Below are 27,279 nucleotides of genomic sequence, written 5' to 3'. Positions count from 1 at the left end.
CTGGTGAGTGAGCCCCAGATGCCCTGTCCAGCCCGGCCCATGGGCTTTCTCTGCGTTAGTGTGCAGTCCCAGAGCACAGCTCACAGTGGGGTTACTGTGCTTCCCATTGATAGGTCATCGCCCGTAGGGGTGTTTGGTCAGGGATCGGGAACCTGGCCCTGGCATTTCGAGGGTCTCTAGCCTTAATGCCATCGAGTCCCCCTTCCAACCCTACCTGCATCTTACACATTAGAAAGCTTGACTGTAACATTCAGCGTGAGATTTTATGGAGGCAAACCTGGAACCATGAAGAAGATCTGCTCTTAAATGAATTAAAAATTAGGGCTGGGTCTTAGTTTGCACCTGACTTTTAGTTTGCGCCCAAACAATTATGGTTCTTGCATGAATTAGATGCTTTGCTTCGTATTACATATAAGAAAAGAAGCTTTTGTATTTCACATAATGACCTGGCTCAGCTGTCTTTTCAGAGTGTTCTGGACAAGCAGCTGGGTATGCTGAACAGTTACCGTCAAAGGGAGTGGGTTCTTTAATGCCATTCTCTGGGAGTTGTGTTCTCTGGCCAACTTAGAGTAGCTGTTCCCTACCTATTTCCCGTGGTTCAATATAATTTTTAGTATGTCAAGTCAAACTCCATCATTGCCTAGCTTTTAGTTAAATGAGCTACTTAGCAAATACTACTTTCGCCTGTGTGTCTGCGCCAGTTTTGTGATCTTTATCAGAAATCTGTTACTGTTTTTACTGCATGGCCAAAGGTCCGTAGTATAGTCCTCTAAGATGTAACTTCTGTTCCTTTCTGCTTTTAGCTTCATGCATCTTTCCAAAAAACACCTAGGTGTGTGTCTGTTTTTGAAATCTTTTTCTTATCACAAAAGTAACACAGATTGATTGTAGATTTTTTTTTGATTGCAGAAGATTTAAAATACAGAAAAGCACAGCATAAAAAAAAATCAACTATACTTTTATCACCCAGAAAATTTGCCATTTTCTTTTTCTGAAAAAAAAGAAAAAAATTAGAATAATTCTGGTCCAGGTTTGTAACCTGCTTTTTTAAATTGTACTTTTGCACTGTGACCAATCCCACATGGTTAAATATTGTTAATGCCACATGCTTTTAATGGCAGTGTGGATGTGCCAGAGTTTATTTCACTTGTGACCTAGGTGAGGCATTTAGGCAGGGTCGAGTTTTTGCTATTAAAGATAACCTTATGGTGAAAATCTTGCTCAAATTTGCACATATGTCCACTACTCCACAGGACGAATTTCCAGACGCAGTCACAACACCAAAAAGAGTGTGTACTTTTGTGGCTTTCACGTATGTATTACGTTGTCCTCCCTAAAAGTTACTTCAGTCAGCACATGAGTGTGCGTGAATGTGCTTCTTTCCTTGTACGTTTGCCAGCACTCAGTGTCGACAGACCCCAGGCCTCTTATCCTTGCTAACCCCAGGCTGAGCTAAATCTCTGTTGCTTCCCTGGCACCTTCAGGCCTATTATTCCTTCATCACACTCTGTGGGTTTTTTGTTGATTATAACTGTGACTATGTGCTTGTTAATAGGATTGTGTCGCGTCTGTGTGCCCACACGAGGCTGCAGGGTCCTTGGGGCACGAACGTATCCAGTCTGTGTGCCCCATACATCCTGCTCTTTGTGCTGTGTGAAGCCCATAGTGTGCGGTCAGTACATGCTTGTTGAATGAATAAATGGACATTTTTCTAAAAATAGTTTTCTAATTTGATTGACAAATCATTACTGTCATCTTAACTAGGTTATTAGAGGCCTAACTTTATGCTTTTATTGGCTGTTTAGTGTTAATTTTTATCAGTCATGTATGTGCTTTTGTCCATTTTTCTGTGTATCTCTTTGATTCAGGGTTCTCCTCTGCCTCTTCTCTGGTCCTATAGGCTCCTACCTGAATATGGCTTTCTTTGGGGTAGAGACAGTTTCCATCTTTATTTAGAGAAACGGAAAAGGAGGGAGAAAATGAGGGAGAGAAACATCGATGTGAGAGAGAAACATTGATTAGTTGCCTGCTGAACGTGCTCTGACCGGGGACTGAACCCACAACCCAGGCATGTGCCTTGACTGGGAATCAAACCAGTTATTGAACATTTTGGTTCTCGAACAATATGGTTCTCAACCAAGGTCACAGAAAAAATGTCTCAGTTGTCCAACAAAATTTTGGTTCTTGATTCTCAACCCGACAACCCTTTCACGCTGATACCTGTATGATCAGTCACACGTCTCTCAGGCAACAAACAAAGGAGATTTGATTTTCAAACAAATTGCTTCTTGGACAGTTTTCCAGAACGAATTAAGTTTGAGAACCGAGGTTCTGCTGTGTTTACCTGAATCTTCAAACATAACTCCACAATCTCTCATCTACTTTAGGTCTCCCCTGCCATGGCTGTTGCCTGGACCTTGAATGTCTGCGTGTGCTCCATGCTGTTCTCCCACCGTGATCCGTGCTTCCAGCTTGCCCAGCTTTTTCCCCTACTGGGGCCTCCATTTGCTGTTGGCTCCTCTCTACCAAAATCCTCAGACCCCTGCTATCTTATCTTAGCTCTCCTATCTTTGCTCCCTGTCTGTTGAATTCAGATAATTACCCATTGTGTCCTTATTTTACCACTTCCTCAACTGTGTGAGCTCCCTCTCTTTTCCCTCTTTTCTTAGGAGTGGGCCTTGCGTCTAAACTCAGAATACATCAGATAGTAACTGTCTCCATCTTCTGGCCCCACATTTGCAGAGCCTTCCTGCATCCTTACTGGTTCTTTCCTCTTTCATTTCTGTTTCAACAGAGGAGCTCTTCCTTCAGCCCTTTCGGGCCAATTGTTCCCCAGTGCCCTGGCTCACAGGGACCGTGAACCATCCCGTCTCTTCCCTGCATTAGGCACGCACTAAGTATGTGCGAAATAAACATCAAAAACTTATAAAGAGAAGAAAATGAGTAACAAAATTTCCTTCTGGGTAGGAGTATGGGGTTGAGGAATTGAAGACTCAAGAATCTAATTGTTATAGAGAATATTAATTGCCTGGAAAATTTCAGTGTTTATAAAGATTTCATCTGAATGTGTTTTATATGTATGAAATGGTACAGTGTCTTTTGAGAACAATTTTTTATCCATTTGAATTGAAATACATTTCCTTTGATAGGTATTTCCTTTGTATACTATTGAGATTTATCCTTGGTTGTTTTTTTTTTTTTTTTAGTTGGAGAACACCTTCAAATCAGTTATTGCACAGATTGGCCCTGGTGGCACTATCAATCCAGAACTGAAACATAAGATAAAATTTGTAAGTATTTTCTGTTTCTGGGAAATGGATAGGAATAATTGATTATACATGTAGATGTCATTTGTGGTTGAGTTTAAGTTGCCTATGAGTATTTATTAGTTTTATATTTATATTTATGCCTGATCTTTTAAAATACATTGCAAATGGCATGACTGTTCCTTTAAGATCAGAAAGAACAGTAATTACATACTCTTAAAGTTTTTCGAAAAAAATTTATAAAATGTAAGTTCCTTCATAAAGGTGCTCACTTCCTTTATTTTCTTCCTCTCACCCCAATAAATCATTGTCAAGATCTTTCCAGTACCGCTTTTATATGTAGTATGTGAAATATTATTCTGAATTGTGTATGGTATCCCATTGTGTGGAGGTACAGTATTTCACTTACGAGATTTGTTTTTGATTAACATTTGGGTTATTTCTAGCCTTGACTATTAAAAAGTGTTGCAGTTAATATCTCTTAACATTTATCTAGAAGTGGAGTTGGCAGAGGTATTGATTGAGATTCGATTAAATATTACTACAGTGTCCTCTAAAAGGTTTGAACAAATTTTCACTCTCACTACAGGGAAAAGTTACTATTTAGTTATGTTTTAACTTATAACTCTTGATTTTTATATTGAGCATCTTTTCATATCATAGTATGCATTTATATTTTGGATGTGAATTACTTTTGTCCTTGGCTTAATTTATTTTTTCTTCTTATTAATTTGTAAAAGCTATTTAGCTATCATGTATAAGGCCAAAGGATATGTACACTTAAAATTTTGGAGAGAGCTGTTCATTGAAATTTGAATAATCAGTGTGCCATTTTGACACTGACTTGTGTTACTCCCTCTGAGCTGTTGTGGTTTACACGGGAGAAATGCGAAAACCTGTGTGCGGTTTTTGAAAACCTGAGTGCAAAAACCTGAGTTCTTGTTTGGGCATTTGTTCAATATGACTTTTTGTGGTAACAAAATATTAGAGAAATATTAAGCATTCATTGATAAAGGATTGGTTAAATTATTCACCCAAACTAGGGAATATCGATGCATGTGGCTTATAAGAAAGTTTATGAATATCTCAATTAATTTACATGGAAGTATCTCCTCAACATATTGTTGAACTTTAAAAGCACATTGTATAGAATGACACGTTTAGTGTTGTCCTTTCACATAAAACTATGAACAATGTGAGTACGTGTGTGCATAAATTGGTTTCCGAAAGGATGTTTTCTGGAATGTGGCAACAACTCTTTGTGGGGCGTAGGATTTTGGAATAAGTTCTACTTTATATTTTTCTGAAACTTGAATTAGAATTTTAAATAAAATGCATACTATCTTCAAAAATTGAGGAAAACACCAAGCTTTTTATACTTTATTGGGATAGACTGAATCCACTTCTGGGAGTTTATCCTAAATGAGCAGCTGACAAGTGCGCACGATGCAGGTAAGGGGATACTCACCGCTGGGTCTGTGCGGTTTGAACGTCGTGAGACCTCGAGCCGGCGAACATGTTGCTCCTACTTACTGACATGGTCGGAGGTCTGTGGTTTGGTGTTTAAAAGCCGGTTGTAGAAATAATGGCCGTTTTCATACTAAATACAGGCACCTTTATGTGCACATGGACAACAATGGCCACTAGCTGGAGATTTTCTCTTTGCCTGACTGTATTTTGCAAAGTTCTCTGTAATGTCCATTGGACTTTTCTACCATTTAAAATCCTGGAAATTCTGCTCTAGAATTTTTTTAGGTTTTTTTCTTTAATGTGCGCTAAAGCAAAGTGTGTTAGCCGAGCTAAAGAACTGTAGGGATTTCTGGAGAGTTGTGGCATTGCGGTGTTGTGCAAGAGTAACTTCTCAACTCTGGCAGTGTTGGAAGTCACTGCTTTTTTGTTATATATATTTTTTTAAACTTGAAACTGATTTTAAAATATTGCCACTCTATTTCATTCACTCAGTAATGTGGTATTTTTTATCTTTGTTACTATTTAAGTTTATGCTGTCTTACTTTGACATTTATCATGCAGCATTCCAATGGTATCTATTTATATTCTATTTCATTTCTATTTATTAGGTTGTGTCCAAGTTTCCAGAGGGACTGCTTATTTCTAAACTGCTTAGAGAGTTTGAGGTGAGTGTTTTTCCTTTTTCACCAACCATGGTTTTTTATGGCTTATGTTTTTCTTGATAGATAGAAATGTTGTTGCTGTTCCTGGATCCTCCAAGTCTGTGCTCTAGAACTTAAACATCTTGTTTTGAATTTTGACATCCTTTGCTTTACTAAAAGAGTTCAGAATATGGTCCTTAATAAATACTTCACAATACATAGGAAGGATATTTTTACCACTTATTATTCTGATATCATTAGAATAAAAGTTATTTTTAATGTCTGATAATAGCAAGTAGCAGAGAAGTGGAGAAACACAATACCTCCCCACTGCTTATGGGACGAGACCCCTTTGGAGAGTGTTTTGGCAGGACAGCAAAGCTGCAGCTACGCACCCACTGACCCAGCAGCTCCACATCTGCACACGCACTTTAGAGAAACTCTTACATACGTGTACATGGAGACATACATAAGACATGTACACATTGCAGTATAGTAAAAAACTGGAAACAAATTACATGGCCATCAGTCGAATGGATAAATAAATTGGATTCCATAAACTTACGCAATGGAATCATATGTAGTACATAAAATAAAGGAGCTAGATTTGTTCCAGAACATGGAACATTTTTGGAACCATCGTGATTAGTGAAAAAACATCAAATTGCTGAATGATAATTCAGATACTGCCACATAACCAATTTTTAGATATGGTTAAGTCCTATACCTATGTTAGCTTGTGCCACACTACATTCCGAATGGCTTTCATATAGTAATGCATTAGCTTTCATGACAAACTAAGGCACAGACATGTAACTTGCCTAAGGGTCAGATAGCCGGGGTGGGTGGAGTCAGGATTGGAACCCCACCTTTAACTACCTTGCCATTGAAACTCATGTATTTGCAGATATGAACACAGACATTGGGAGATACTGTAGCATAATGGTTAAGGAACATCGCTTCTGTACACCCATTTTATGGATGATGTGTAAATCAGGATAATATTGCTAATTTTATAGAGTTGTGTGAAGTTTAAATGACTTAAATATAAAGTACTTAGAACAGTGCCTGCCACATAGTAATTGTTTAATAAATGTTAAAAGAAGAAAACTTAGAGAAAATACACATCATCCCTCAGATAGTGATGAAGAAAATTTAAATTCACCTCTTTTAAAAGAAATGTATCTTCTACAGCCACAGAGTGTTTTTCAAGTAGGTACATGGGAGAAGCTATAACAAAGGCCTTTGGTGTTTTTTGGATTAATAAGTAAAGTTACTACTTATCTAGTGAAACTACAGAATAAAGTCTGTAAGTAATAGAATATGATTTAATTTTCACAAAATTTATTGGTAAAATCAACCTCCTGTGCCAGACTCACACAGCTCAGAGTGAACAATTTTCTGTCACAAACATTTCACCAAATGTAGCTTCCTGTAATAAAAATTTAAGGTGTTAAGGTTACAAGTCAACAATCCTGGAGAAATTAAAACAAACCTTTTAATGTTACAGGGAAGATCTTACTAAACAGGCAGATATTCAATTTTATGATTATAAATGTCTACTAAGTTTAGACTTAATTTAACCTTTATTGTAATTTGTAGAAACATCTGCTAACCCTTTTTTATTGAACATGATGTGTAGCTACCTATATGGTTTGTCCTCTTGAAATACCTGGTGAACAGTCTGCTAGTTTTCAAAATCCCTTATTAAATTGCCAATTGAAGGGAGGATAGTAACTAGCAGTATAGTTTTTGGATCTTCCTGAAGCTCCACGTAAAGATGGAGAGAGAAACCGGATGGCAAAACCAGAAATCCACAGACAGTATTTACAATGAAATTGGGGGATGCAAACCGCACAGGAAACTGGTGATAACGGTCACCTCCAGGGAGGCGATCTCTCGGGTGACCGATGGGTTGGTGTGGGGCAGAGACTGTTTTTGCTGTATACCTTTTTGAGACTTTTGAGTATCACTTATTAAAAAAAATTAATAAATTATATTTAAAAATCCTTTCCAAACTAGCCTTTTGTTCAACTGAATTGCCTAGTCATAGTGCTTACTGAGAAGGTAGAGAAACCATTGAAGTAACCAATGAACATGAAAGGGAAAGAAACCATCACACACACGTAATGTACAAAGAAATAGATACTAAGCCCAATTCACCAGCACCCTTCCCATGTCCTCTACCAATTCTTTTTCTCTTGGAATATTTGTGACTGGCTGTAGTAGGATCTGAGTGACCCTTTTAAACCGTCCCCTGTCGGATACTAGGCTCCCCTGGGGGAAGTTGAGTCAGGAGTTGAGTCAAATCTCAGACCATCACTCGAGCAGCAAGTATGCGTTGTATTAGAGGGTTTGCCTTCTGTGTTCCTGTCGGTAGCCCGCAAGGTAATAAAGTCGGAGCTTGGATGTCCCACTAACTCCTAGTCACAGGAAGAGAGCAATACTTATGTAAACCTAATATGTTTAGCTCATCTGCTTTAACCTTGGTCAGGGAGATGGAAGTTTCATTAAGAGTTTGAATTTTTAATGGGAGGGCTTATTAACAAGGGCAAAGTTAACAGTTCACAGTGCAGCTTGAACCCAACCGGTGTGTGGCCGGGAATGCCCCGTCCGTGGGCGTAGCTGTGACGCGCGCAGGGGCGTCACAAACGTAGGTGGTCCGGCTTCAAGATTCCAAAAGGCAGCAACGTCTAGGAACCCTGTCGCCCTTGACTACGCCGACCCGGCTTCACTGCGATAATGGGTATCTACCTGAGCAGCTACCTGGGCCGGTGCCGCAGCACAGCCAATGCCACACTACAGCCCCCTGCCCGAGCGCGCAGGACCCTCGAGTCCATGCCCTCCCTTCGCCAGCGGCGCCCGGACCAGATCCGGGACCCCTGCATCCACCCGAAACGGCGGCGCTGGGTCCCCACGCAGCCCCAGCCCGCGCTGTCGGGCGGAGACTGTGCGGAAAGCCGGGGGGCGAGGATGTGCGCCGTTTGCAGGCACTTTCCCAGCCAGCCACCCGGCCTGGCCGCCATGGGGCTGGATGTTTCCGGCACCCCGAAGAGCATGCTGAAGCAGCAGCTCTGGTATCCTCGCCGCCTCCAACGCGTCCAGAGCCCGGTGACTATTAAAATCACCCCTCCTGGGAGCAAACCGAACTTCTACATATGTCCGCCCCCCGAAGAGCCCCCCGACCCCTGTGCCAAGGAGACTGTGCTGAAGGCTCTCAGCCAGTGCAATAAAGGGAAAAGGAAGTTCGACGAACCGCTCTGGTTCGAGATCCCGGACCACAAGAGAAGCCGGCTGTCTGCCTTCAGGCCCGTGGTGAGGCACGGAGAGTCGCTTCCCCTTGTGCCCCGGCCTGGGCGTCTGCGCCGGGCACCCTTGGTGTAGAGAGAAGGACACTGCCCCCCCACCCCCGCCCGAGCCCTCCCTGTCTGCCGCCCACTGCCTGCAAGGACACCACCAGCCCAGGCCACGCGGTCGCGGTCACGGCCTCGGCCGGACAACCGGCAGCTTGTGGTCACCCTCGTGTCCTGCTAGTCAAGGTCCTGCCACCACCACCGCCTCTGAGACGCCAACCCACAGTTCTTTTTACCACGGTGAGCCCGGCCCTTCCCCTGAATGAGTCACAGACACCACGTCGCCTCCCACCACCCCACCTGACAGGTCTGCCAGGCCCCAGACCCCGCCGCCCCCCCCCCCGAAACTGGCAGCACCCACATGCAGAGTCACTGCTGCCTCCAACCTTGGCCTTCCTCCCTCTCACCCACTCCTCCTGCCTTTTCCCAGGAAGGCGTCTTTCTCCCCTGTTTGCCCTGTTTGTATAGTGAAAAGTTTGTGCTTGTTCTAAATAACAGTTGTAGGCAGCATTATTATCATGAAGGAAAAAACATATTTAGTACGTATTTTGTGTATATTCTCTTCTGTTTGTAATATACTTAATATAATTTTTCTTCTTTTCCACCACAAGAAAACCAAACAGTATACTGTAGGAAATGCACTGACACCTGGTTGGTTATCCCAGCTTCCAGGGTGAAATAGACACGATTTTAAGGAAATATTTTTAAAATACTTTATTGCGTGTTAAAATGGTAGTGAATACTCTTTTCCTGCAAATAAGCTGTCAACAGCTTTATTATGGTTTTTGTATCTTGTGCATTCCCCTCATTAAAAAAAAGATGTATGCTTTATAGTCAGACATTGTTAAAAATGAGAGGTAAAAGGGTCTCCTGATTTTTCACTTCAGTTAACCATATGCTCTGAAAGGAATTTGACCTTGGCTTACAAGTTTTATAGTAAGGGATGATAGGTCTCTTGGTTTGTATTATACACACATGTAGCACCCAAGTTCACTGATCCTTACACGTTTAGCTTGGCTAAGTCCAAATTAAACCTATTTAATTTGGTCCTTAACTATTTAAAACTAAGTCCAAGGGTGTCTGAATGGGTTATATTTCTGTTATCTAACATTGCTGTTTCATGTCATTCCTTTTTTTTCTTTTTTTGTGACAGGTAGTTTTTAAAGAGCAGCTTTCACCAAAAAAATTGGGCTTCTTAAATGTGATAGAACTCGTTGGGGCTCTTAGTGACATTCTCTACGTGGAGTTCAGAGAAGGAGAGCAAGACTTACTGCTGTTTGATGCTGATCTGAAGCCTCTACCACGTGGTGAGTTGAATTACGATACGCAGCTAACCTGATTTTTAGTTGTCCCTATAGGGACAAGGAAGAAGGCGGCATTGGTCGTGTAGGATTCTTTGTTATAACCAAACAGATCACACATTAGCCTTGAAAATGTTAGAATTTTGCTATAGCCTTCCAGACTTTTTTCATTGTATCTGTAAGCATAGCTAGGTTTTTAAAAGTAATATTTGCTTGTTTAAACAATTCCAGCAATGCAGAGGCGGCAACTAAAGGTAAGTAGTTTTCGTAGGTCTCTTTATGGACCTTTTCTATGTAACATAGTTTTATAACATACACAAACTTTTCTTATGCAAAACAGTATTATATAAATAATGTATATGTCCTTGCTTTTTATACTTCATCATACATGTGGATGTTTTTCCATATCAGTACATGTAGGTCAAGTTCATTCTTTGTAACTACACATAATTCTTCTATGTGACTACATAATAATTCACTGAACCTCCCATTAATGGACATGTGGACTGTATCCATTTTTCATTATTACAAAAAAATACAGTGATAATAAATATTGTACCTGCTTCTTTGTACACTTACTAATTTATTTTTCAGGAGCCATTATTTTTCAGGATGTATGTGGGGTTGGTTTTAATGTGCCAAATTCTTGTAATCATCATATACGTTTAAATTTGAACAAAATATGAGATTGATTTGGGAATTCCCTAAAAAGGAAGGCAGCACTTTGTAGACTGCTAAGTAGTCACATACATGCTACATTAAGCAACAACGAATGTTCACTGCTGAATCTGGAGAATAAACAAATTGATACCAGAAGGTTGAAAAGTAAACAACTGATCACCAGAGTGTAAGAAGCCTTACGAGAATCTCCCTGTCCCCCCAATGTAATTAATTTGATTTGTTCCTGCCTGGAACTCCCCTTATATGTCTCCATACTGAACAGCTCTGCAAAGATGGGTTTGTATCTCTCACCTATCCCTGTCTCCCCAGTGCCTGGCACAGACGATGTGGTTAGTGATGGTTACAGAAATGCTTCAACAGATACATTGTACTTAGGCTACTCTCTTGGTCATTTCAGATGGAGCGGTTTCATCAGGGAGAAATACATGTTCAGTTCAATCAGATAAGAAAATAGAAGCCAAAACTTGTGTCTCTAGTCCCCCTAGAAATGCATCATCTACTGCTGCTCTTAAGGAGAACACGTGGGCTTGGTCTTTTAAAAATCATAAAGAGCTGGAACAGAAGATTTACAAGAAGCCTAACCTGGTGGTGAAGCCGTTGCAGCTGGTGAGTAAGGTTTACGGACTTGTGCACTGGGGACTCAGCGTTAGGGAGAGCAAGTGACCGCATGGCTCCTGAAACCAAAATTCTGTTTTAGAAAAGTCTTATTCCCGGGTATTTGATTTCTTGGAAGAGTCCAGAGCTTTGGTGTGAAGTCACTTCCTGCAGCTTTTGTTCTGGTTTTCAATCTTTTTTTCTCTCGAGTCTCGTTTTAAAGTTTTCACATGGCTTTGAGAATCGACTTCTCTCAAGAAGACATTGCTGATTCTCTGTCCACATTTTTCAAAATGTAGACTTGCAAATGCTGTGCTGCTTTAGAGGGAAGAATCGGGAGCGTTGTGTTAGCTGTAGGCTCAGCCGCGGCTGCAAATTGCCCCGCCCCTCTCCTCAAGTATGGGGAGCTTTGATTTTTCCTCCTTCGTGAGGCCTCTGCACAAATTCTCCCTTTCCGTGTTCTCTGTTACTTCGTTGTTACTGAGGAATGACTTGCTTACTCTCCTTCCCTCCTACCCTCTATACCTGCTTCTTTCATGGAAGGAAAACATTTTGTTAGGAGAGCCTACTGTGTTTTCTGGACAATAGGAAGGCCTACAGGAAAACAATTTAGAATGAGCGCTGAGAAACCCTATTTTTGATTATAAGACTAGTCTGAAATTTAGTCCATTCTTTCAAGTTACCTTTTTCAGTAAGGTTGGGTAGGATGAGAATCTGCCTTAGTTCAACCTGACTATTTGAAGGACCAGGTGCTTAGTTTTGTATATGGTAGCGGTGCGACACATTTTTAACTCTTTACCTAATATCACAAGGCAGTAGTTTTCATATTTTGACCTAGTTAAGGATCACCTCGGGAATTTTTAAATGCGCGCTTCTGGGCCCCACTCCCAGGTATTCTGAGTTAGCAAGTGTGGGCTAAAGCCTAAGACTCTTCATATTTATAATTTCCTGGGTGATTCTGTTACAGGTGACTCATGAAATATACTCTGAGAAATGTTGTAGAGTTTGAGATGTCACCCAAAGATTTATGGTGGCTTCTTTGATTTCTTTTTCAACTTGTAGCAAGTAGAAATCGACCAATCACAGCTCAACATGGCAATGGCCAGTCACGATATCCCACCAGACGCTGTGCGGGACAAGAAATTATGCAGACTGCCACCGTTAGATACCAGTACCCTTGTGGGAGTCTTTGTGGAGTACATCATCTCTCCTAGTCAGTTCTACATCCGAATCTACAGCAGGGACTCATCGGAGTTACTTGAAGACATGATGATTGAAATGCGGTAGGAGTCTATTATTTTCGGCGTACTTTTCATGTACTTCATTCTGAATCAGTAGTTCTCAAACATTTGGGATGCAGGACTCTTATAAATTAAGGATCCAAGAGAGCTTTCATTTATTGATATTTATCATATGGAAATTAAAACTGCAAAAATTTAAACATATCTTCTGTTTAGCCCTGGCTGGTGTGGCTTAGTGGGTTGAGCGCTGGCCTGTGAACCAAAGGGTCACCGATTCAATTCCCAGTCAGGGCACATGCCTGGGTTGCAGGCCAGGTCCCTATTTGGGGATGTGTGAGAGGCAAGCACGCACTGATGTCTCTCTCCTTCCCATCCCCTCTCTCTAAAAATAAAATAAATAAATTATTTTTTATAAAATAAAAAATATATCTTCTGTTTAAAAATAATGGTAAGTACATTTGTGTGAATATGAACAACATTTTTATGAAAATAATTTTTTATAAATTAGAAGAATGGCATTGGTTTACATTTTTGCAGATCTCTTTTTAATATCTGAAATAATAGAAGAAAATTAGATGTTTTAATGTCTGCTTCTGTCTTTAGGATCTTGAGAATGTTGTTTTGGTTGAAGTATAGGAATACACCTGACCTGACCGCGACACATAGTTTGGAAAAGAAGTATTTTAATAGCCTTTTCAAAACATTATGAATATTCTTTGATAATATACCAAAACTCGACAGGGAGGAGTTTCTTGAAGTTTGGCTGCAGTGTGGAATTTGAACTTTTTATACTCGACTGTGTCCTGCCCTTGCATTTTGAATGGATCCAGGACTGGCTGTGTGATCGCAGGCCCCAGTGCAAAGCCACGCAAGCCTCCTTGTTTAAAAGTTACTAAGAAGTTCAGGACAGCAATAGCAGAGTACTAAAGCAGTCACAGGGCTGTTGTAAGTGTGGACTCAGTGAAACTGACCCCGAATGGATCTTTTGCCCCCATCAATGATTTAAAACATCTTGCATTGGCCATTTGGAAAGTAATGGTTCACTGAGTTGTATCGATCTTTCAAATGTTGATATGTTTTATCACATAATATTTTTTAAAAATCATCTTCATTAATATTTCATTGATCTCATCAGAAAAGTATTAGGAAGCCGTCAAGCTGATGGTGGTGAATGCAACATTCCCCAAATTCTGATTTTCGTTTGAAAGTTTTGTTTTTGACCATTGACAAAGATATTGTCGATGTTTTCCTTGAAGGGACAGGCTCACTTCATTTTTGAAAGAAATGTGTCAAATCCCCAAGGCCGAGGAAACATAGTTGGTTAGCGGTCCTTCCAAGTAAAAATGGTGTCCGTGGAAAGAACGTCTAGTTTATCTTCCAAGTAAAGTAATATTCCATTTTTGTCACGGAGAGTGTTGACAAGACAGCCACTCAGTGGTTGAGATTTAATAACTTTAACAGTTTTTGTTGCTTTTATCAAGGCCATTTTTAAGTGAAATTAGCTGCTTTTTTCTTTTTTTTATTAATTGACAAATAAATGACCACTAGGAAAGTGACAAGTAAATGACTACCCCTAAGGTTCGGTGCCACTGCCTTGGTTCAGCTAAGCCACCTGGCGTGTTACCCACCACACCATCGATGCAAATGTTAACACATATCTTCTTAAAAAGGTATTATCAGGGCTCTAGGGGCTTGCAAACTACACTTGGAGAACCGCTGCTCTCGATTATCCCTTTTCTCTGAAAAATGATGTCCTTTGTTAATAAACACCAGGTAAAATGTGTGCATTTTCAGTAACTTTATATTTATTCATGAACAACGATGTCCAATTTTTACACCGGTGTCACATGTAAAATATTTTAATTATTTATTTTGTTTCTTTCTAAAAGCCTTTCACGTTTTGGGTTTTTTTTTTTTTTCTGTTTAAAATTTCACCACATTCTGTACTCAGCTCCCACCCAAGAACACATAGTAATCACTCGGTAAAAATATCTCACACATCCCACTTCAGGATGCCTGTAAGGCTCAGTGTTTGTCTCAAAGCTCACTGGCTGGCTCAGTGACCTTGAAGTGACTTTCCTCCTCTGGCCTGGTCTTCTAATTTCCAAAATGGGGATGATGATGATGATAGTGCCTTTTTCATGGAGTCGTGAACGTGTAAGTACTTAGGACAGAGTCCAGCTGGAACGTTGGCTACTGTTACTATGAATGCCAGACCTGCTGCTGCTGCTTGCTGTTGGGACACGGAGGTGCTGGCAGTACCAGGAGGCACTGTGGAGGTCGTTGCCTCTGTGAACATTCTGATGAGCTGGGGAGATAAATGAGTGGTAAGGGGTGTGCTACGTGAGGCGGTCGTTCTGTGGGGCAAGGCAGAGCAGAGCTTCACAAAGGAGATAACTTGAGCTGGGCCTCAAAAACAAGTGACAGTTTGCCAGCCAAGGAGGTGTGAGTGGGCGTGCGGAGGTCTAATCACAGGGACGGAGGCCAGCATTAACGAAGGGGTGAGCCGTGTGCTCTGGGGACAACAAGTAGGGCAGTAGAGTCACGGCTGGGTGAGGTTGGGGGGATAGTGACTGCATGTGAAACAGGAAGGAAGGGAAGAACTAGAGTGTGAGCACTACAGGAAGGGAGTTTGACTTACTCTATAGACCAGCGGTCCCCAACCTTTACGGCATCAGGGACCAGCTCCGTGGAAGACAGTTTTTCCATGGACCAGGGGTGGGAAGATGGTTTCAGGATGATTCAAGCACATTACATTCAGGCTCACCTCCTGCTATGTGGCCTGGTTCCTAACAGGCCCGGACCACTACCAGTCCATGGCCTGGAGGTTGGGGACCCCTGCTGTAGACAGTTTTAAGAAAGAAAGAACATCCACAGGTCTGTATTTCAGAAGGATAACTCTAGCTGCGGTGTGGAGGATGGATGGAGTGATGGGGAGGAGGGTCATTAATAGGCTAGTGTTGGTGAGAGAGAGAGAGTGGAAAGGAAGAGAGATTGGAGAGAAATTAGGAAAGTGAAATTGTCGAGTCTGAGTGGTTGAGATGGATAAGAGAGGAAAGGAGCATCTGAAAGCTGTGCTGAGTTTGGAGATTAGGTAGGTGTGAGCTGAGGTTACAAGTTAGATATTTACACATAGTGCATGTAGGTGACAGAGTGAACTGGCAATGCTGAGTGGGTAATACTAGGACTAGGTGTAGCCACTGTTGCTGAGACAAAACTTAGCCATAGCAGCATGCAGATAAATGTTTATTTCTTCTTCCCATAATAGTCCGTGTGTGAGCAATGTACACCAATAGTATAGCTCCAGGTGTTTTCTGTCTTGGTGCCCCAGACAGTATATTGGCCCATCCATACGGTCCAGGATATAACTCGCCAGCAGATCCACTTGGACTTCTTCATTCCAGCCAGTGGGGAAGGGGAAAAGTGGGGCAGGGCTTGGAGGCATCCCCCTTTTCTTTGAAAGACACAAGGTATATTTCCACACTTCACTTTTTTTTAATGATTTTATTTATTTATTTTTGGAGAGTGGGGAAAGTGTGGAGAAAGTGAGGGAGAGAAACATAGATGTGTGAGAGACACATCAATGCGTGGTTGCCTCTCGTTTGCCCCCAGTGGGGAATCTGGCCCGCAGCCCAGGCATGTGCCCTGGGGATCGAACCGGCGACCCACAGTCCGCAGGTTGGTGCTCAATTCACTGAGCCACACCTGTCAGGGCTCTGGACTTCACTTTTTTAAAAACTGTGGTAAAATACACATTAATTCATCATCTTAATCGTGCACACTTTCCTTTTTCTCACATTCCATTGGCCTGAATGTAGTATTCACCTAGCCACAGCTGTTAGATGTAAGGGAGCCTGGGAAATCTGAATGGTCACACACTCGGTTAAAAATAGGTATTCTATTACTACGGACAGAAGATAGAAGAATGAAAATTGGGGGATAACTAGTGTCTTTTCCATACAGTTGGAATTAATGTCTTAAAGCACAGAAGGTATGCAGGGTCTAAATTAGGGATGATTCCACTTACATGTGGGATCTAAAGAAGTAAATAAACGAACACACAAAATAGAAATAGACTCATAGATACAGAGAACAGGCTGATGGTTGCCTGAGGGGAGGAGGTTTGGTGGGCTTGGCGAAGAAGGTGAAGGGATTAAGAAGTACTAATTGGAATTACCAAATAATCATGGGGTTGTAAAGTACAGCATAGGGAATGACGTCAGTAACAGAATAGTAACTGTGTGGTGCCAGGTGTGTACTTAAAATATTGGGGGATCACTTTTTAAAGTATGTGATTGTTTAACCTCTAAGCTGTTCACCTGACACTAGTAGTAAATAATATTAACTGTTAAAAAAAAAAAAATCCCACCCCTACAGAGAAAAGGAAGAAAGGGAAGAGATTTCAGACCATCAGTGAGATTCAGGAAAATATGATGGAGCAGCTGATGGCGATTGGGAGAACTGTGTGAGGTCCCAAGGTGCCTGCTTTGAAGGGGATTGAGGTGTCATTGTCCTATATACAATGTTTCTTGTATCCTGTTCAGTAAATGTTTCTATTTTTCTTAACAAAAAAGAAGAGAATCATCAATTTAACAGTAGCAGTATAAGATACAAAAATGGATGAGAGGGTGTACGGCAAGGATGATAATAAGTAGTTAATATTTGAGAGTTTACTATATTGGACTCTGTGCTAAACATTCCCATATTATAACTAAGGATTGATTACCACCCCCCACCCCCCATCTTCAGCCAGGAAGCTGAAGCACAGAAGGGTCAAGTCACACAGCTAGTAAACAGACGATGAAGTCAGGATGTGAACGCAGGTTACTGGGTTTGAAGCCTGAGCTCTTATTTTGTTGTGCTTCCTGAAGACAAGACCCCAGAGAACCCAGACTTTTGAAGCAGTTACAGAGCCAGTAAAGGAATAATTGTGGGCAGGTAGCAGTAGGAGAAGAGTGTCTTGGGATCAGAGTAGGACGGAGTATGTGAGAGAATGGGATGGGGTCCCCCTGCGGAGAGCCCGAGTGTCCTGACAGCCGAGGAGAAAGGCTGTCGGATTTGGGAATTGACAAACCATCTGCGACTTTAAAACGTCCATTTTAGGAAGTTCCGGGGGATGAAGCTGGATTGCAGAGAATTTGAGATAAAATGAGTTTTAAGTTTCTATTTGAAAACGTTTGTTGATGAAGAGAAGGGATTTGGGTAAGAAAAAGGAAAATAAAACTAATTGGTACTAATAAGCATTAACAAATCAGAAAAAGTGAGGATTTTTGTTGTTGTTGTTGCTTTTTGCCCACTTTCTTACTTTTGATACATCAGTAAAAACGATCTTTAATTTTTCCTCCCCTATGGGTTTCCATATTGTGGAATTCCACAGGCGCTGTTACTCTAATCAGCTGGTTTCCGATCGATACGTCATGCCAGAACATTTTATCCAGCCGGGACACCTCTGCTGTGTAAGGATTTCTGAGGACAAGTGGTGGTATCGGGTGGTTATCCATCGAGTCCTCGGGAAGCAGGAAGTTGAAGTGTTCTACCCCGACTTCGGCAACATTGGAACTGTCCAGAAGTCCTCCCTGAGGTTCCTCAAGTGAGTTAACAAATTTAATAAGGACAACTTACGTTTCAAATCACAATGCCGAAGCTCTGTGGGCTTAGGATCTCTTTGTTTTCTCTTGCCTTCCTCCCTCTAGCCTTCCCTCCTCACCATCCCTCGTCACTCTTGGTGCAGGCTTGGCAAATGGTCGCTTAGTTGCACAGTTGGATTATAATCTCTTGTGCCTTCTTTCACATGACCGTGAATCTGAATGGACCATGAGACTAAACTTCAACCTCTTATTAAGAAAAGGGTTCTTTGGGTTATGTTAACGAGTTGCATTGATATAGCATGAAGCTTACACTCTTCCTACCTATATTTTAATAGCATGGCTTCCAAAAACTACTATATTTTATCATTTTGTCTTAGATGGCTTAAGGGGTTAAGACATTAATTTAAAATGCATGAACAAAATACTCTAAAATGGTGTGAATATCTAAAATCAAGGAGTGAGTTAGAAACTCCATCACATGCAGTTTAAAAATATGGTTAAATATTCATATATTTGCTTATCTGTTGCAGGTGCTGCTACACAAAGCTTCCAGCTCAGGCTATTCCTTGTTCTTTGGCTTGGGTGAGACCGGTAGAGGTGGGTGTGCTTGTTCTCCCTTAATCGGAAAGCACTTGATGCCAGGAACAGTTCTAGGTTCTCAGGATATGAAAATAAAACATGGGATGAACCCTTACAGAAGTCATTGCAGGTGACATGGAAGGCAGACGTGTAGACAGAGATAGTTGCACTGTGTCATATTTGTCCGATTTTTGACACTGTGTGTGGTAGAGGCGTACAAAGAAGAGTACACACCTCTGTTCAAGGTAATCAGGGAAGGCCGCATAGTAGAGGTGGCGCTTGAGCAGAGCTTTGAGGGAAGACGAAGACTATAACAGGACACAGAAGAGAAGATTCTGCAGGCAAAAGGAGAGCAGCATAAAACATCCCCAGTTTGAGGAGAGGAGTTTTGGTTCTTTTTGGCTACGTGACGCAGGAGGAGCTGGAGTTGGTGCGGGATGAGTGTCGTCAGAGAGATAGACAGGAACCCGAGGTGGGGATCCATATTCGTGCTCAGGATAAAGGAAGAATAATTTAAAATGTGATTGTAGAAAAAATTTATATTTTTACATGGTGAAAAATGTTCATTTTCAGATATGATTCAGTAAGATTACTGGACTAGTCCTCTTTCAGGAATAACTAAAAATTCTAGATAAAATATATTTTTTAAAGATTTTATTTATTTTTTGAGAAAGAGTAAGGGAAGGAGAAAGAGAAGAGAAACATCAGTGTGTGGTTGCCTCTCATGCTCCCCCCTGGGGATGTGGCCTGCAACCTGGGCATGTGCTCTGACTGGGAATTGAACCAGCGGCCCTTTAGTTCACAGGCTGTCACTCAGTCCACTGAGCCACACCAGCCAGGGCTAGATAAAATATTTTCAAAGTGTGTCCAAAGGTATCAAAAAACTGATGAAGAGAGTAACAAATTATCAAGCCAAAATTAAAGGGAAGGTGGGAACTATTTTTGCTGTAAGGGCATCTGCTTGTCAAGGCAAATTTGAACTTTGGTTCTGATACCCTCACAGGTCAAAAAGAACAGAAATTGTAAGTGTCCTCCCATGTGGTGGTCTGGTATTTTCATGGTTTTATTCTCCCACTGTAATCTCTAGTTCATCAGGAATTCGTTTTTGCACACAGTTACTGTAATTCATGTTTTGGTTTACCATGTGACTCGCCTATCTTGATGATATTTCAGGAATATTGGACATCCACAGCTATTTTGCAGTTCCAGAAGTTGTGTGGCTTGAAGCCATTAGTGGGGGTAGTGGACGAATACGTTGATGGGATCCTTAACATTTTTCTGTGTGACACGTCCTCAAACGAAGACGTCTATTTCCACCACGTCCTGAGAGCAGAGGGCCATGCAGTCGTGTGCCGAGAAAACGTCCCTTCCAAGGTGGGGAAGTTTGGCTGCGTTCTGCAGTATGTTTTATTTAATCTCAACACTTCAAGAAGAGAATTTCATGCAGAAGAGTATTTGATTCATCCTTTATCTTAGAGACACCTGTGAGATTCCTGCCATCTTAACACAGAACACTCCCTTCACGTTTAGATGACCACAAACACGTGTTCTGCTTACTGTGCTCTAGACTGTGAATACTTACATTTTAAATAATTGTTTGAGAATTTACCCCAAAGCATTGAATTCTCTCAGGTATTCTTAGAAAAGAAGAGCCCTCTCTTATTTTGCAATTATTGACAGCAATGGCTGCATCACTGTTAATATTGACCTTGATAATTTTTCTGACTAGAAAAAACTTTCAGTATCGAAATTTTTTTACCGTTAAATTTGAGAAGGTAATACATTTCTTCAACATTTGAAAATTATGAAGTGCTAACTTTTTCACCTTTCTCTGAGTGATTAAACCCTTCCTTCTTTATTCTCTCCTAGGGTTTCAGCGAACTCAACCCTTTAGCTTTGTACACGAAGGCCAGTGCAGGGCCGGAGGATGCTGCCTTGACGGAACTGGGCTGCCCTTCCCAGCACCACTATTTTAAGGAAATCCGAGAGAGAAGTCCGCAGTCAAAGGAGAGCGATTTATATACTCTGGTAATCAGTTTTTGCAAATATGATTAGAATTCTTTTTATTGTTAACATTTAATTAGTAGCTACTCTGTGCCAAGCACTGTAAATAGAACTTGAAGTATGATATATTATCTAATCTTCATAAAATCCCTGTGACATAGTTACTATAATTATCTTCATCTTAAAGATGAAGAAACTGAGGCTTTCCAAGCCTAGGAAATGATCTTCATAGTTACCTAGGTCTCCCATTAACTGCCGGTTAAAACCTGCACTTCGGTCATGCTCCCTCCTGTATAAATTCTCATCCATTCAAGTCCATGGCTGCTTCCGTGCTGTTGTGACTTCACCTGTGCCAGTCCAAACGCTCCCACTTATAGCAATAAACTCATCATCATCATCATTATTATCCCAGCAGCAGTAATAAAAATAAATTCATACTATACACAAGGCACTATCATAAGCACTCATATGTCCTACTTAATTTATCTGCACAGTCACTTTACCAGGCTGGTGCTTTCCTACCCCCACTTTAGGTGGAGCACATAGTAAGAAGTTAATAAGGTTTTTAACCAATGAACAAGTAAACATGTCCTTTGAGTCTTGTATTCCTCGTGACAGTGAGTACTGGGCTAAGAACATAGGGCATGTTCAGGTGGAGAGCCAAAAAAGTTGTTTCTTTGGACACAAGAAGGACACAAAATATTATTTTGTTTAAGTATGTTTTATATATGTGACTTTAAAAGTTATTGATATGATTGCATTATTTTAGTAGATAAAATAATAATAAATAATGCTTCCTAGTTATTAGAAAAGGAAAAGGAAAGGCCATACTGACTACTGGGAGACCACTGTCGCATGTTTAAAGCGGCATAAGGATCTTCGGTGTCCCATTTATAATGAATTGGGCTTGTTTGGCTTTCTGAAGCCTGAATTTTTCTTAGTCATGATTTTGATTAGAACAATTATACTTCCTGGTTCTTAAACAGCGAATTGAATTCAACCTTGACAATTTTTAGAATATCCTGTTGTGACTCTGTTCATGTCTTCAAATAATCATGGTTCAGTCCCCAAAATGAAATAAGGCCGTCTTTTTGCAAAAGAGATAAATCTTAACACCCCCCTATGTCTTCCAGCCTGTATGTTAACACATGAAGACCCTCATATGCTATACACACACACACCAGCCTCTACCCACCTCATTCCCTGGACTTCCTACTCTTCTTTTAAAAAGCATCCCAGCGGTTTGTGTTAAATCCTTCATTGCATCCTCTCAGAACACCCTTCTTCCCTGGTCCTAGTTTGGTTCTGCTCTGGGAGGGCCCTACGCTAACGGTTGCACTGTGATTATCTGGTGGTGTGTCTTCCTGCTACACGTCTGAGTTCTTTTAGAGCTGGGACCGGTTGCACTCATATTTAAATTCACAGAGCCACCCTACGCACGTTTCACATGTGCCAAGTAAATGTTTGTCGGTCTGAACTAGTTTAGCAGGACGGGGAGACTGAGGGTCATGGATAAAGTTAGAAAATAAGGTAGCAATTGTCAAAGAGTCTCCCCTCCCTCCCCCAGAATGTAGGCTTGGAGATTTTGGTAACAGCATTAGTATAAAAATAAAATAATTTATTTTTCATATCTATTAGCAAGATATTAATGATGAAAAGGCTGTCATTGACCTTAAATATGAGTCAGAGAAGCCGTTAAAGGATTCCGAATTCAGCTCTTTGAAAACCCAAGATAAGAGCTGTAAGGAAAATGCAAAGTGCTCCATCCCAGAGCTAAAGGAGCTGAAGGAAGAGACTGAGGTAAGAGAAGGAAAGACAGTCCTTTAAAAATGTAATTAACGTAATCCAAATAATCCGTATGTGAAGGGGGCTGGGATGAAAGAGCCCGGTAACCCCCACTGCCTTCAGCACAGTCAGAGTACCGCAGGCAGGTGAGGCACGGGTCCTCTCAACAGCCGCCAAGGCCAGAGCCCAAGCGACAGAGCCTCCGTCACAAGACACCAAGGGCATCCTCTGGCTTTGGAGCGTCGGTTGCTGTCCCAGAGCTCTGGACTGTCTTCAAGAATCATGCAGTGATTGGAAACTAGAATGAGAGACAGTGTGAGGAAAACCCATTGGGGACAAACATTGACAACTTTTTTGGAGAACGTATTTTTATTTTAATTAAATGTTTACGTACACATAGCTTAGGATCCCCCATAACTCCTTCCCCTGCATTTCCTGTCTCACAGGGCATTCATTTCCATCTCTTAGCTACTGCTTTGGAATTGACTCATATTTCTTTCATTAAATAACATACTTATGTTGTGACTTAGTTTTTCAGTTTTAAGTATGTACGTATGGACTTCCCCCCACCACAAACAAACATATCCTTTTTGTCCTCCCTCCCCCACCCAGTGTGGTTTTCAGACTTTCTGTTAGCTGGCCGTTCAGTGTTGATACTATGACTCTGTAAGTGCTATTCACAGCCAAGCGGTATGTTACGGCAACTTTTCCTTCCCTGCCTGCCTTTTATTTCTTTACTGTTAATGTTTCTTTTTAACTCAGCATCCAGTACAGGTGACTTTCTTCTGGTGTACTTTCCTGTCAGCTCTAACACGTGGATTGTTTTGTGCTCCCCCTCAATTTTACCCTTGAGAAGACCCCCTGGTCTTTCAGGAGGAGGAGGAGGAGGAGGAGGACGTGCAGTTTCCTGGGTCCTTGCAAGGGGGCAGCGGGAATGTGGTGATCTAACAGCTGCTGCTTTTCTCTTTTCTTTTTCTGCATTTTTAGTTTTTATTTCTCAATCACAGTTTGCTTTCAGTGTTGTTTTGTATTGGTTTCGGGTGTCCGGCATAGTGATTAGACAGTCTTGTGCTTCACAGTGTCCCCGGGTATCTTCAGTGCCACCTGGCACCACATGTAGTTATCGCCGTGGATCTGTTCCCTAGGCTGTACTGTACATCCTGGGACTGTTCTGCAGCCTCCAGTCTGCACGCTTCAATCTCTGCAGCTTTTCCACCCAGTTCCCCACCCCCACCCCTCTGGCAACCGCTCATCCACTCCGTGTCTGTGAGTCTGTTTCAGTTCTGTTTGGATCTAGCTGCTGCTTACTCAGACTTTCAGTCAGCGCTTCTGTCTCCATTTCCACCTGAGCCTCATTCCGAAAACCTTGTGTACCAATCTCTGCACTTGTGTGGTGGCATCAGTGGTATAAATTCAGGTTCTTCTCAGTTTTTCCCACTGCAAGCTTAGGATTCCACTTTCTCAGGATTGCTTGATCAGCCGGCCCTCCCGCTTTCCAGTGTCTAGAATGCAGATGGTGTTTTGTTCTCCTCTGTTCTCTTTGACACGAGTTTATACCTCAACTCTTTTTATTTTATTTTGGTGATCTTTCAGGAGGGAGGGAGGAAGAAATTGTGTATTCAGACTGCCATCTTTATCTGGAGTCAGGAGAAAATGACAACCCTAGATTTCAAAATGCGCTCATACAGGAACTGGAACGCTTGTGTTCTGATGCATTCTAGGACGAGATCCCCACCGGAATGCCATGCCTGGAGTCCGTGACCATTGGTGATGACGTTTGGGATGAGAACTGGTTGCCCGTGCAGGCTAAAATGGGAACAGGAGGTGATGCTGCCTCCCACTTATTTACCTCCAGCCACGGTGGAAAGAAGCCATACCAGTCACATGAAGAAACGCCAGAGAAGGTTAGACCCTGAGAAAGCATAATGCATATCACTACTGAAAAAAGAAGTGTAAACATAATTGTCCACACCTCGAGAAAGCTGTGTATTCTGGGATTCAAAGTCATTTATCAGAAGATAATTCAGAAAAAATGCATGATTTCTTCCTAAGACAGTAGCGGTAGGGAGGGGGTAGGATGAAGCAGGGGTGGAGAAACCGTAGGCTTTTTGTGCCTCTCTGACCCGTTCAGTCGTTGCGGGTTTTGTTTCATTGTTGGCACCTGGCCAGGGCCTCAGCATTTATAGGCAAACTGTCCTCCCTGACTGTATGTTTGTTGCTTTCGTCTTGTAATAGAACTTCTGGATCTCTGCAGTGAGGGCAGTTGCTAATATTGGCCCTAACTGCACGAGTGTATGTAAATTTTAATTAAATAACATAAAATTTTAAAATAATCCCACTGGTTATGAAAAAGACACGTCTGCAGTTAAGGTTCTCCTTGTAATTTAAATACTAGATGAGCATGAAAATCATCTAGCCATGAAAACTATTGAAGAAAATACTTCAAATAAGTCATATTTGTTTTTACGAGATCTGTTGTGTTCACAGGAATTTGGGGTACTGGGTATGGCTCAGGCACGTAAGGAGGAAAAGTCACACTGATACAGAAGGTTAATAAATACCTTTTCTGGCTTATTGGGCTTCGCCTCCTTGCCTTTCCCTCGCCCAAGTTATCCTCTGTGTGGGCTGTGTGGCACTATATCTCAGTTTATTGTTGCAATTTTCTCTCTGTAGGGTTGGCGATTTTCTGCACAAGATATATGGGATGATTCATGCCAGCCTTTAGGCCTTGGGAATGGAATGCAGGTTGAAGTTCAAGAACCAGAAGGACCGGGTCCTCAGGAAAAAAGTCCCGGGACACCCAGGATTCAAAAGGTAGGTGCCGAATGAATGTTACTTTTGCAGGTTTGCATGAGGAAGTGTTCTCATTTTTTGAAGAGTGAAAATCTGGTTAATGACCTCTCCCTTGCCATTTCATAGAATGCACATACATGCAACATCTGTTGATCTTAAAATTTTAGTGAACCTAATACAGCCACTCATGTCTTCAGAAGAAAATCCCAAGCCTAAAATTAAAAGATTGATTAAACACCTGTGTTGGGGATAAACAGGTGCTTTTGGGTCACTTAGCTCTAAGTTTTCAGCTCTGTATCTGCCCGGTCTCCTAGGCCTGTTTTCTTCTTTCCTGTTGGCGGTGGCAGACCTGCTAACGGAACAAAATGTGTTTGTCGCTTGCCTCTCGCTGTCTCGTGAGCGTCGTGCAAACAGCAGGACAGTTTGTGTGAACCGTGACCCTTGACTGCCAGGCCTCTGCACTTTTGGGTGTTAAATTTGGCACCCCGTTGGCTCAGCCCAGATTCAGCCTGTGTTTGGGACGTTGGTCTTTCTCTCTCTCACCACGGCTCGCTAATGCTCCATTGTGTCGCCTCTGAGGAGCCTTCACTCACCCCTTTCTGTTGCAGTTAAGGCCGGGCTCCAGGCCAGCTGCAGCAGGTAGGTAGGCCGGCCACTTCCCTAACGGAGGCCGTGAGCTCCTTAGGGACCAGGATCCTGTCTTCCTGGGGGGCCGAGAACATAGACTGGACTCAGTTCACATCTCTGCCTCCTCACTATTGACATTGAATGACTTGCTCCATCTCTCGGTAAAAAGCACTGTCCTAAGGGAAAGAGGCTGTAGCACAAAAACAGAACACCTAGCCAAAAAAAGTGGTCATTCTGATGTTGAAATGAAGAGACACATGCAAGTAAGCTAGCCGTGAGCTTGACGGAGTGCTGGGGGGATGGGGGGGCTCTCGTTTCCTGCCACTCTCCCTTAGTGTGCGTGGCAGTGCGTGGTAGGTACCATGTTTGCTCATGATATGTATTCAATAAGTGTTTTATGAAATGAATTGATAGTCACTAGGTTAGTGGACTTGTTTATCTGCAGAGTATTTCAGTTCTTAACAACGAGATTTATTTATTTGTGCTATAAAAATATTTGTCTTTTGTTTATAAGTAAGGGAGAAAAAACAGGCTTCATTCTTCCATTATAGTAACCGCTACTTTTCATGCTTTTGCCTCATTTTTCCCATTCTGCAGCAGCCCAACTTGGAAGGTTCTTCCGATTCTTCCACATTGCCAGAGCTGGAGGAGTTCTACGTGTCTCTGGTCCAGTCCCAGCAGCTGCCCGCCGGCAGCCAGGGCGAGCCTCCAGGCTCCCAGACGCAGACGGGGCCGGTTCCACGCCCTGCAGCAGCTCTTGATGCGGCTCCGTCTGCGGTGGATTCCCCAGAAAGGCGCTCTGGTTCAGGTAGGTTTTCATACCATGGAAAAACCCAGTGGCTCGCCGCGTGACCAAAAACCCTGTCTTATTCAGAACACAATTTGAAAAATGCCGACTCTAGCATTTGTCGCAGGTCGTGGGGTCAGTTGTTCCCTCTCACTTTGCCACTCTCCTTCTTTTCCTGCAGTCTGGGGAGGTACTGCATTTACATGCAGAAAAATTTGCCAGACTTTAAGTGTACAGTTCTGTGAGTGTTGACAAGTGTTCACGGGTCTCATAACCACCCCACACTCATGGTACAGGACGTTTCCATCACTCTCAAACTTTCGTCGCGTTCCTGGGCAGTTACCGCCCTGCCTGCTCGCTGGCTTCCACATGTTACTTTTCCTTTCTAGACTTCCACGTTAAGGGAGTCATATAGTATGTCGTTTTTATGTGTGAAGAAGAAAGTGAATCGTCCCACTTAGCACAATTGTTTGAGAGATTCGTTCAAGTTGTTGCCAGTACCAAAGGTGTGTTCCTATTTACCTCTGAGTCGTACCCAGCTGTACAATACACCACAGTCGCAGTGTCTG

At 42.0% G+C, this 27,279-nt stretch overlaps 1 protein-coding gene across 1 annotated transcript in view; it reads left to right on the top strand.

The window, feature by feature from the left end:
- Positions 1-27,279, top strand: part of TDRD5 (tudor domain containing 5) — a 40,065-nt gene that overhangs the window by 7,502 nt on the left and 5,284 nt on the right. The window contains exons 5-17 of the mRNA XM_053915471.1: positions 3,207-3,290; positions 5,345-5,405; positions 9,888-10,037; positions 11,110-11,318; positions 12,369-12,589; positions 17,925-18,137; positions 18,666-18,732; positions 19,888-20,088; positions 20,584-20,742; positions 22,357-22,518; positions 24,225-24,407; positions 25,177-25,317; positions 26,521-26,731. Coding sequence (XP_053771446.1) covers positions 3,207-3,290; positions 5,345-5,405; positions 9,888-10,037; positions 11,110-11,318; positions 12,369-12,589; positions 17,925-18,137; positions 18,666-18,732; positions 19,888-20,088; positions 20,584-20,742; positions 22,357-22,518; positions 24,225-24,407; positions 25,177-25,317; positions 26,521-26,731 — 2,062 coding nt within the window. The remainder of the gene's footprint in view (positions 1-3,206; positions 3,291-5,344; positions 5,406-9,887; positions 10,038-11,109; positions 11,319-12,368; positions 12,590-17,924; positions 18,138-18,665; positions 18,733-19,887; positions 20,089-20,583; positions 20,743-22,356; positions 22,519-24,224; positions 24,408-25,176; positions 25,318-26,520; positions 26,732-27,279) is intronic.

Source organism: Desmodus rotundus, chromosome 12, assembly GCF_022682495.2.
Source record: "Desmodus rotundus isolate HL8 chromosome 12, HLdesRot8A.1, whole genome shotgun sequence".
Taxonomy (NCBI): domain Eukaryota; kingdom Metazoa; phylum Chordata; class Mammalia; order Chiroptera; family Phyllostomidae; genus Desmodus; species Desmodus rotundus.
This window is presented reverse-complemented; position numbering and strand designations above follow the sequence as displayed.